This window comes from Panulirus ornatus, chromosome 58 (genome assembly GCF_036320965.1).
Source record: "Panulirus ornatus isolate Po-2019 chromosome 58, ASM3632096v1, whole genome shotgun sequence".
Lineage (NCBI taxonomy): Eukaryota > Metazoa > Arthropoda > Malacostraca > Decapoda > Palinuridae > Panulirus > Panulirus ornatus.
Window position 1 is genome coordinate 16,208,914 of NC_092281.1, and position 11,717 is coordinate 16,220,630.

Genomic DNA, 11,717 nt, shown 5'->3' on the forward strand with positions numbered 1-11,717 from the left:
TTTTCCAGTAATAAGTTGAAATGAATTATTTTCTTCCTGTGGTCTCACATAACATGTAGCCATAATGATATATAACTGTGGATCCTAGCATGAATTAATTGATTTACTCTAAATATCTGTTGTTAAAATTGCATTGTGTCTACTTCATCTAGCTAGTTATTTAGTTCTCAAAGAGCCTATTATTATGGTGGTACGGAGTGCTCTCATTTTTTTAGTAGTTATTATTGGAAAAGGATCAGTTTTTTTGTTGTCAAATGTAATACAATATAATCTACATAATCCTTGATTATTTAAAATTCTACTAAGTTTTCAGCCCTGAAAATTCTTATTTTTCAAGTTTTTAAAAACTATATCTTACCTTACACTTGCAAAAATGTTCATACAATAATAAAAAAAATCTGTTGAGGTAATTTTCATATTCTGTTTTCTCTTTAATGATTTGTAAAAGAACTATAGGTGTTTGAGCACAATGTGTAGAAAAGCACAAAAGTAAGGCCTCAGTGTTCAGTGTGTTGATTACACATTTCATCATTTATTTTATCTGCACCAAAGTATTGCTTACTGAATATTGTTATGTTTGCTCATATACAGTAAATCCTTTTCTTGTTGTAATCAGTCATTCGTTGATAATTTTTTCTTACAGCATAACTATAGAAGCTTGTAAAATTACCAGCTGCACCAGTCAGGGAGGTCATAGCAATACTGCCTCCATTTTTGCTAAAAAATATTTTCCTGCCTCCTCTTGGTCAGATTTTAATCCTGAAAGTCAGTGTTCAGAAAATCAATCTCCACTTTATCTGATGACAGAACATCATCATCAAATAATTTCAGATCATCTGACTGGTCCTCTAAATCTAGCTTAAAGCCAATTTGTTTCCTTCTTAGAAAACTTTTACAAATATGCTCCCATTGGCATGGATGGAGGACGACTGACTGTAGAGAGAATTTATTTTGTGTTGCCATCTCAGCTTAGTGCATGACCTGGCATTGAGGTGTGAAACTCAGTGCATAGATATCTATCTGGAGGCATTGAGGAGTTTTGTTGATATTTGGCGATTTTATTGTTTATGGTGGTGGTACAAGGCTCTCCCTGCAAGAGGTTACAATGCAGGTTAAAAGTCACCTTTGATGAGATCTTATCAATGGGATTTCTATCTTGTCCGAGAACTTCTCATTCTAAAGGAGTCCATGTTTCTCTGCTACTGAAAGTAGCCATACCTTGGCTGCATAAGCCTCTGAAAAGAGATTTTGAGTAACGCTAGGACTCTTTCATGGAAGGAGGTCTTAAGGTAATTAAAGATAATTAAAAGTTAATTTTTCCCTTGTTTATGACATGTATAGCTCTATACTCTCATAACATAAGGATGTTATAACCATTATTTTGGCAGACTTGACATGAAATGATATTTGTGGGTCCCTGTGTTAGTATATCCTCATTTCCATTACACATTTTTTAATGCCTTCTTTTATGCTTATTTTCATGTACTTGTTGCATGTTAATATGGCTAATCCATGTATAACAATGTCTTAGAAATGAACAGTTCACTGTTATGGTATTTGAGAATTAGGATACACGCACTCTTACAGTGACGAGTAATCCAAATAGTTGTGACAGATTTGAAAATGATAATTGTTTCACTCATGTATGGTCTTTTTCTTTAATAATGAAATATTTAAAGATACTTTTAGAGAATGTTTACCTATTTGGCAATGCTGAAGTATCTAGCTGTGTTGTACTCACTTTAGTGAGTTTATTAGATTGTTGGTCATTGAAAATACACTTAGTTTGATGCATAGTCTGGCATAGTAGCTAGGGACAGCTTGAGGCTGTGATTTACACAAGAGCAGAGGAATGAAGGCCCCTGTGGAACATGAAAAGTAGTTGTTGGGCATGGTCCTTGTTGATATTGAAGAATTGGGGATAAATGCTTCTCAACTTGGCTGTTTGGATGTCCCTCACATGTGTCTGCTTTGATCTCGGTGCAGATATGACAATGCCACATACCACACAAAAAAGAACACTTAGAACAATCACCAGCTGCCTTGCAACCACAAGTAGTCAGTACATACATAGCAAAACAAAGGTTTTCCTAATGCAATCACCACCTGATTGTGCTCAACATATAATTCTTTGCAACAGCAATAGACCCCTTCTCATCCAAACCGCTCCCCAACTAACCTCCAGCCACTGCACCACTTGGCAGAAGTTAAAAGCTCATCCTTGTTTACCAGTTCAATGAGCTATACTCACAGGTATACCCACTCCAAACAAGCACAGCATTTACAAAACATATACACCAAAATGACTTCACTAGTGCTAAACAGCTGCCCTCCCAGCCTAATCTTTACCACTCCACTAGACATACATCCACCTTGAAATATACTCCTAGGCATATGTGAATTACATTTGTCTGAACTCTGGACACCACCAGTCTTTGCAGCAATAGAAATTTAGATTCAATGTATCATGAGACTCACGTGCCTCGAGATGCAGTATCCACACTGAAGACGCTAAAAGTACACACTCCTAAATTGACTTTCTCTTATCTCATATAGACAGACACATTATCACACTTCTTGTCCTTTGGTCCCATCCAATGGATATTGCAGGCTTCCTAAGTTCTGCATTAGTTCCATAGAAGGGGCTACTGGAACAGGAATATTTTGAAGATTGCATTAGTGTGGGAAAGGGCTTTCATGTTCCATCATAGCTACATACCGCAGTGCAAGAGTAAATTTCTCTCACCATCATTATTGATTCTCTGTTTTTTTTTTTTCATTTTTGCTGTCACAAGTTTTCTCTGATTTTTTGCATTTCTGTTTCTGAATTTTCCTACTTATGCACATATGGGGGTATCTCCTTACCTTTTCTCATTTATACTGAACCCATGTTTTCCAGACTTTAGATAACCAAAATTCACAATTAATTGGACTGCAGTGAGATTTTGTGGATGCTCTCTGGCATTTCTCCAAAATTCAGTGTAAGATTGGTTTTAGACAAAAATCCAGATTTCATACAGATTTTAGGTAATGATTGTCTGTATGTGTATATCTGTACTTCTTTCTTTTCACCTGGACCCCATGAATGCTAGGCCATAGAAGGTGCCAGAAAGTGTTGTTTGAGACTCCAGGGTGGTAGGTCATGGATGGAGCCTCACATTAAGATTATTTCATATAGTGCAGACATTTGTTTTCATTTTACTTGTTAGACTGTCACACTAACATGTATAAATCTGTTGAATTTGTTTTGAACATTTTTGTTAGTAGTTGAAGGTGTAGAAGTGATTCATAATGAAATTGTTGTGGAAAGGTAACTTATGGTACCTTAATCTGAAGGCAGGAAATATCATATTATGTATAGATAGAGGAACAGATGAAAGTTAAGTTGCAAATGCATTTTTTTCACTTCTTTCTTCTCAGTGTTACACCACCAAACCTAACAACTGAGAACTGGCCAGCTCCTGGAGAAGACAAAGCACCTGCCCCAAGTAACCGAACCTATTTTGAGAGCAAAGAGTTAATGGAAGAAAAGGAATACCAAGAAAATGTGAGAAGGCCACCTCCTCAGATAGTTGCAGCTGCAGGAAGAGAACACCAGTCAGGTTCTTACAGTAATGATTATAGTGGACAACAAAGTCATGTAAGAGATGATGGGGGACAGAAAAGGTATGGGGGTTATCATAGGGACACAGAAATTCGAGATACTGGTTATAGGCAAGATTACAAGGGATCTCAGGATGGGAATAGTAGAGATCGAAATGTTAGAAGAGGAGGTCAAGCTAGTGGTAGTTACAGAGGTGGAGGTGGTAGTAGGGGTAGAGCAAGTGGGTATGGAAATAGTGGTGGCTATGGGGGTGGAGAGTTTGGTGGTAATATGTACCGAAATGAGGGAGGTTACAGTGGTGGTTATAGGGGTGGGAGAGGGAACAGTATCAATGGTTATAGAGGAGATGGGAACAGCAGTAGTAATTACAGAGTTGATAGTAACAACAGCAGTTATAGATATGGGGAAGGAAGTACAGGAAATTACTGGGGTGATGGAGGTAATTATAATGATCACCGAAGTGATGGGTATAGAGATGGTAATAGTGGAGGTTATAGGGAAAATAATAGAGGCAGTAATAATTACTCTAATGGTAGATATGATCATTATAATAGTAGACAAGGGAACCAGAGCGGTTATGATCAGAATCAGGGAGATTGGAGTAGAGGAGGAGCTGACACAAGAGGTGGTCGAGGTGGAAATTGGAGCGCAGGCAGAGGAGGAGTTGGAATACGAGCCTCATCAGAGTACACAACAAAAGAGTTGGAGATGATTCGAGAGTTTCAGCGGAGCATGACTTTGTCTGGACATTATCAGCAGGAGTATGATGGCAAGGTTAGTTTTGTCATGTTCTACATTTCTGTAAGGTATATGTTCACATGTGCATAGGTGAACAATTTGTAGGAGTTTGTGGAAATGGTTGAAAAAATGAAAAGAGTGTCTTAATCTGATGAGATATCTATTAACAAGATTTTGTATATCTTCAGTTAGGTAAATGAGTTGTATGAGTTTACATTTGCTTATGTATATATTTGCATTATGCATGGTGTAGCTTAGATATGAACATCTGTGTGGAGCTGTAATGCATAAAACAAGAAAATGTAGTTTTGTTTTGTACTATAGAACATCTTCAAATAACTTAATGGAAAAATGGTAGGTTTCATAAGTATCATGTCATGTAGGACCTTGGCTATATGTATCTTTTCCACCCAGTGGAACTGGAAATTTATTTAGTGGTTATAGATAGATTAAAGTTTTTGGAAAATAATATATTTTTTGCCTATCTAATCCATTTTTTTTATCAGCATGATGGAAATACCCAATATTGAATGTATGAAAATTATTTTTCTTGCAGTCTTCCAGTCATGGCAGATACGAAGGGAGTGGAGATTACAATAGTACCTTTTCTGGTAAGGATATCTTGCATTATATTTGGGTTTTGTTTAGAGATAGATATGCTCTGTTTTAAACTGATTAATTTTTTCATCTGCGAGACATCCCTTTGTCATACTGAATTATATGCTGTTTGGAATATTTAGCGTTCTTTTTTTGTATCTTACATATTTTATACAGTAACAGATAGAAGTAGTAGGTAGGAACATAGGCTATGGGCTTTAGATAGAAGTAGTGGGTTGGAACATTAGGTAGACACATCATATGATAGTACTTGGTGGTAACAGTTGGTAGGAGTCTTGAAAACACTGCACTATAGTTACCCTCTGCCTGTGGCCTGTTAAAGGTGAGGCACCTCCTTAAGGGAATTCCTAAAGGGAACGATAGTCAGAGATAGAGATAGATTCATGCAGTATAGCAAGATTGTTTATGAAGATCCATCCCACACATATCTTTATCCCTGTTTATTTCATGATATTGATCTGTCAGAGCACTCCTTTCATACATAAACTCCTTCATTTTGCCCTTTCTTCTCCTAAGTCCATTCTATACTATGGTCTTTTTTTGTCTTCCTACTTATGTTGGGAATCCCCAGCTTACAAATAGGTTCCATTCCTGGACATTGTTTGTAAGTTGGAAAATATAAAGAAATACTGTGTTGAAAATTTGCAGGAAATCAGTGTTTACACCTGTCTGTAATTTATAAATTCCTCACTGTCACTAGCACTGTCACCAGATGTGGCCTTCGAGTTTCTGTGCAGTTATTTAGCTTTATCCTGAACTGGCAGGAGGCTAACTGGGACATGACACTGGTGCTGTTCATTAAGCCACTCAGTCAGAAGTTTATCCACCTCAGCAAGACATTGCTCCTCTTTTTAGTGATTATGGTGGACTGCATAGGTGCAGATCTTACGTGCTCTTGAATTTATATCTTATCCTTGAGGATTGTCTCAATCATAAAACAGTTAAGGTGTAATGAATGCCTGATCTGCAGTATAGTTTAATCATTCTCCCCCAGCTTTATTATGACTACCTTCACCTCCAGGGTTAAGCTTTGATGCTTCCTAAGTGTACCAACATCAGTTGCATCTCTCTTGCACTTGTACTAATGAAGGTTACTAGAGGGGGAAAGATTATGAAGGAAAGCCAGTCATCAAAGGGAAACATAAGGTGCTTAGCCATGGAAGAGGCAGTTTACTTTTGGGGAAGGGGTTTTCCTTGGGGTAAGCAGTGTTCCATGCCAGGAAGCAATGGTGTTGTACACTGCTCCACAGGCAATGAATGTTTGTGATACTGATGCATGAGCTAACATGTACTGCAATTTATGAGTAACGTGAGTGAAGTAACTATGGTGGTGTTAACAAAACACAGCCTTCATTAATCTGTGAAAGCTAAAGAATGATTTTACCTTAGTGTTATTGAAACATTGCTTATTTGATTTATTAGCGGAAACTGCCCTTCAGGAAAACAACAAAGCCATAGCTAAGGAGGAAGCAGTGTTCCTTGGCAGGAAGTGCAGCTGGTGCACAGCGCTCCACAAACAGCAAGTTCTGCCAAAGTACAGTTGTATTTTAGCTTCTGTACAATATCAGTGCTGTCTCTTTGTTTTTGCATAAGTCATGTTGTGTCTGTAATAAATTTTTTTAGGATTTGGTTTATGACCTGGCACCAGTGGGACCACCAGGAGACTACATAACATTTTGTTTGCTAATCAAGCTTACCCATGTAGTTTAGGATGTTGCATTTTCTCCAGAGTACATGTAAGGTATGGACATTTTTATTGGTATTACAATTATGTATTTCATCTCTAATTATATTAGGCTGTGAGTTCTGCTGAATGACATCTGCCACTCGCATGATAAATCCTGGATGGAGGCCCATACCTTGCTGTATATAAATGTTTCAGTGGATATAATTTGCCTATAGTTGTGAGTGTTTTATCTTCAGTGTGTCTCAGTTTTCTGGTTTGATTAGTAAGCATTTCTCTCAGTCGCTACAGCATTCTTTGGTCTCTGAAAAACTGAGTTCAGGTGTTTCATGAGAGATATGACAAATGAAGGATATTTTGGCCAAAAATCTTGGGTTCATGGTTATTTGAGATCAGTGGTTACTCAAGTATATATGGTAGTTCCAGGGCTCATGAGTACAAGTGATTATATATTGGTATATGCTGGATGGGGAAATTATTAATTGATTTCTTGAGCTTATTTGCAAGTATGGGTGTGCTTATGTTGGATGTTCGTAAATTGGGGACGCCATTATATCTCCTCAAATCCATATCACCTAATTGTTTACTTCATGAACTATTCCTTACTTAACATCCACTCATCTCCTTAAAAACTTATATCCTTGTACTTTAAAGACCAATCTTTAATGTATACAAATATGGAATGTCACACTTGTAAACATTTACTTTTGAAGTATTTCTCTCAAAAATAATCTTGGAAAATCATGGGAAAATACAACAAAGTACTATCAGGGTGTATGGCCCTGGAAAATAAAATAGGGATTAAGAGATTTATTTCTCCACTATGTGGTTTTTCAGACTTTATATTGAACTTCCCACATCCTTTGTGATTCTTGTCTTTAAACTCAACCAAGATGACAAGATTGGTAGGATGACTTACATGTGTGGTCATTTTGTGATCACCAGACTGGGTTTATAATTTCCCATTTAATTCCCTCATTTTCCTTTTAGATTTTAACTTTTTGTCCAAGAAATCTCCTGGAGGTAGAATGTTGAATATTTATAGAACTTGTAAATATCCCAAATCTGTAGTCCAGCACAGTGAAGGTTGCTGCCAACTTTGAGCATGAGTTTCCAGGAAATCATTTCACTAAAAGTTCCCTAAATGTTTTATATATTTAGTGTGTGTTGACATGGAAACAGGTAATATTTAGAATCTGACTTAGATATGCAAAGCACTCTTTTAAGCTTTCGATATGTTCAGGACACAATTTGTGGCCCATATTTATAAAATCTGAAAATAATCCAAAATCCAAACATTGCTTGGTTTTAAAGATAACAAATTTTTTTTGTATCTGCCTGTCCTCAAATCCCAGGATTCTATTTTTGGTTAACATACCATGCTAAAACATTGGCATGATAATCTTCATGTTCTTCAAAACTGCTGCTCTCTTTTCCTTAATTTTTTACCATATTTTTCTCTAGGTACCTTAGAATTCCGTCGTGGTGGCAGAGGTGGTGGAAGGAGAGGTGGACGAGGTAGCTACTACTAATGTTATCTGTTCATTACTTGTAACATCAATTAAAGTAAGAGGGGAACAGCTGCTCCAAGATCTACAGAAATGTTTGTAACTATTGGATTTTTTCTAACTTTTTGAAACAAGCCTGGAATATAACCACTGCCTTAAGGCTGCAAATCCCTTCTTAGGAGATCAGTATTACTTTACTCTGCCAGATAATCATTGTTGCATCAGACATAAGGTGACCAAGATGAGAGCAATAATGATACTCTAGGACCATGCCTCATAGTCTGAACTCTGAGATAATGGCACTAAATGATAATGGTAATTATTTCTCTTCTGCTTGATGGTAGCTTTCACATGACTTCTGTATTAATGGTTGTAACAAAGCTCTCAAAATTACTAGAACTAAGGAACTTATTTGTGTCACAGGTACTTCTGTGCCAGAGACATTCACTCAGCTGACCAAATGTTACAAAACTCCCAGATTTGCTTCTTATATCTTCAGAGATCATGGCTATATAATTTATCCAGTTAATTTGAAGATAGACGTGAGCTGAAGATTATAAAAGTTGAAAGGGCCTTAGACATGTCTTTTGGGTTTCACATGTGTGTGTGACTTAATTTAACTTTGATATCTAGTGTTACAGCTTGTGGTTTGAGTACCAGTGCCTCATGGCTCATTCCTGTGTAATTTGTTTTCTATGATCTATGATACCACCACTTAACTCAAGTGTTTATTCAACTATTCATACCAAATGTTTAACAGTTTTTTGATCAACTGTAGTCATCCCACACTCTACCCCTGGTAGGAAAATTATTAAAAGGCATACAGTGTGTGTGTGCTACATGTACAAATGAATAAGTGTTCAAGGATTTTTTAAATGAAATTTTTATAATGGTGTTACAAAACCTGGAATTATGCTAAGATAAGCTCCATATGAATGTAATTAAGTACAGAAGGCAGTCTGAGGCACAATTATATGGTTGGGAAGACTAGGAAAGATTATATCTTTATGCATGTTTGCCTTATATTGTAGTTTTTGGAAGAATTTGAGATAGCATGCATATCTAAAAAAATTTCTTATATAGAAAAAGAGCTAAGAGTGTAGCATTTTGATAGGATGTTTATTGTTTATTTAGCTGTTAATCCTGGAGTAGTGTGTGGGGCTTGGTTGTGGATGGTAGTCTTTGGTTTTGATGCATTTTATGTGACAGTTAGAAGTTGGATGTGTGTAAATACGAGTGTCGTTTGTCTATTCTTGATGCTACCTTGTTAAAGCAGGAAAGGCAGTTAGGTATTGAAAATACAAGTTGGCAAGTTGCAGAGGCATGTGTAAGAGAGAATTCATATTGTATTATTCTGTGATAGAATATGTATTTGAAATATAATTGCCACCAGTTTTTTTTTTGTAACTAGCTGGCTAGTTTATGGTCTGTCATTGGAGGCTTTTGAATGTCAATATATCTAAGGAATTTGTAAGTGATTTGGTGTTAAACTAGATGCATAGAATTGTTGAGGTTGTAAGCTCCACAATTCATGTAGTGATACTTGGTATCACCAGTGCTTTCTTTAAAGAACTAGTCTCATTGAAGTCCTTGCTGGGATTTACTAGTACTTGGTAATGTTTTCAGATATGTACATCCAACGTATAGAAAATGTATATTCAGATGTCAAATCACTTGCTGTAAAATATTTTTCTTCAGCTGGGCATACAAAATGCCCTGCCATTGAACTAAGGTGTAGTTTGTTTACCCTGTGAATTTCATTTGTTGCATATTGCCATAAACCAGTCCAAAGTTTCCCATCACTTATAAAATGTTTACTGCTTTTTTTCTTTACTTAAAAAATGTAATGCCGTACATTGAATTTTACTTTTATGTTTACAAATTTTAACATTACTAGCACAAAGTGAAGAATATGGAGTAATGATGTTGACTGATGATGGATTTGACTTATGATGGCAAAGAAAGGTTTTGTTATAAGCATTTTTTCTTTATTATAAGAGAATGGATTAATGGAAATCATCATGTATTGATAAGAGATTATCAGAAAATAATTAGAAAAGGAAACCAACTTAAATAGTTACTAATTAATTCTCTGTGGATCACACTGAGTCTGTTACTTTGTTGCCTTGCATTGGATCTTGGATTTAAAAAGCAATCATTTGTTGTATAATTCAGTCAGTTTCCTTCTGTTCAGCAACTGAAAGTAAAAGTAAAGGCTAAGTGGGTGAGGAACAGCTTAATGGTGAGAGTTGATTTTGTGATTTTTTTTTTGTGTGTGCATACATGTGCATATTTATGTATCTGTTCATGTGCATTTGGGGAGGTGAATGGGTAGTTAAGTTGACACATGTTTAAGATGTAAAAATGAGTCATTCTACATTAGATAGGAGACACATTGAAAGATAAATAATGAGGCCATCCTTTATTTATTAGTAAATTTTGTAAGATGAATATCTGTGTATTTATATATTTTTCCACATACAATTATAGCCAGTTCAGAGAGTCTAAATTCTAAACACTAGAGTAGAAAATACAGTTTCTGCAAACAAGCCCATTGTACTGGTGTGATTATTTGTCCTCAGAATATATGATTAAGGTTTTCTATTGTACATATAACCCACTTAATTGAAAACTCATTTGAAAATGGCTTCCTCCTGTCCTTCATGTCCTTCAGTCCTCTACTCTATTTGAAATTGTCCATAGCCCTTTTCTTTGTTGCTGAAATATAGAGAAATTCCCTATTGAAGCAAAAAGATATTTAGATTTATTGAATGTACAAGTGTGGTTGCTACTGAAATTTTTTTGGAAACCACAAGAAGCTGTAAGACTTTCGTTGAATGATATCATATGATACCATTGGATGATTTTCCTGGAGTATCCTTGGATAGTGTGCTTGAGTTTTAGGTGAGAGGGGCATGTACACTGGTGATGAGTCATACCACAAAAACATTCAAAAAGTATTTTTCATGTATAATCATGGAACAAGTGTTGCTGTTTCTTAGTTGGATGCCTTTGTAATCCATGACAAATGCCCCAGTATTAGGTTAGATTTTTCAGTGAACCATATTGCCATCAGTTATTGTTTTTCTTACTTTTACTTTATGACTGTTGTACTCCAAATAACCTCTTGTTGCTGAAGCATTCTTCAATCTTTTCCTGCACTTCATTACAATATGTGAAAACATCATTAACAGTCTAGCTTAGTCATTTAGACAGAAATGAGCTACACTGCTTCAACAAAGAATCTGTTATCCAAAAACAACTGCTTACTCCAGCCCTACTAATAACAGCCTGGGAGTAAGTTAAAGCAAGCAGTTAACTCATTCCCTTAACTCTCAGCTTGAATGGTGGTAAAAGTCTTACACAACTGGTTGACACTAGATGAGGTTTTATCTCTAGACTGAAAGTATGGAGAGTTCTGCATTGCCAAAATTATATGTTGTCTATCTATCTTTATGTTTATTCATCTACCTATATCTCTGACACTTTTTTCTAGCTGGAACTCCTTAAGGTGCTGGTCACAGCAATAGATTCCATATAACTAGTGAAATCCAGTGGTGCTGGT

At 36.1% G+C, this 11,717-nt stretch overlaps 1 protein-coding gene across 1 annotated transcript in view; it reads left to right on the forward strand.

The window, feature by feature from the left end:
• Window positions 1-10,796, forward strand: part of LOC139766575 (uncharacterized) — a 28,199-nt gene extending 17,403 nt beyond the window's left edge. Inside the window, exons 10-12 of the mRNA XM_071695415.1 lie at window positions 3,421-4,378; window positions 4,899-4,953; window positions 8,109-10,796. Of these exons, the coding sequence (XP_071551516.1) occupies window positions 3,421-4,378; window positions 4,899-4,953; window positions 8,109-8,176 (1,081 nt within the window). The 3' untranslated portion in view covers window positions 8,177-10,796. The remainder of the gene's footprint in view (window positions 1-3,420; window positions 4,379-4,898; window positions 4,954-8,108) is intronic.
• Window positions 10,797-11,717: the final 921 nt, after the last annotated feature.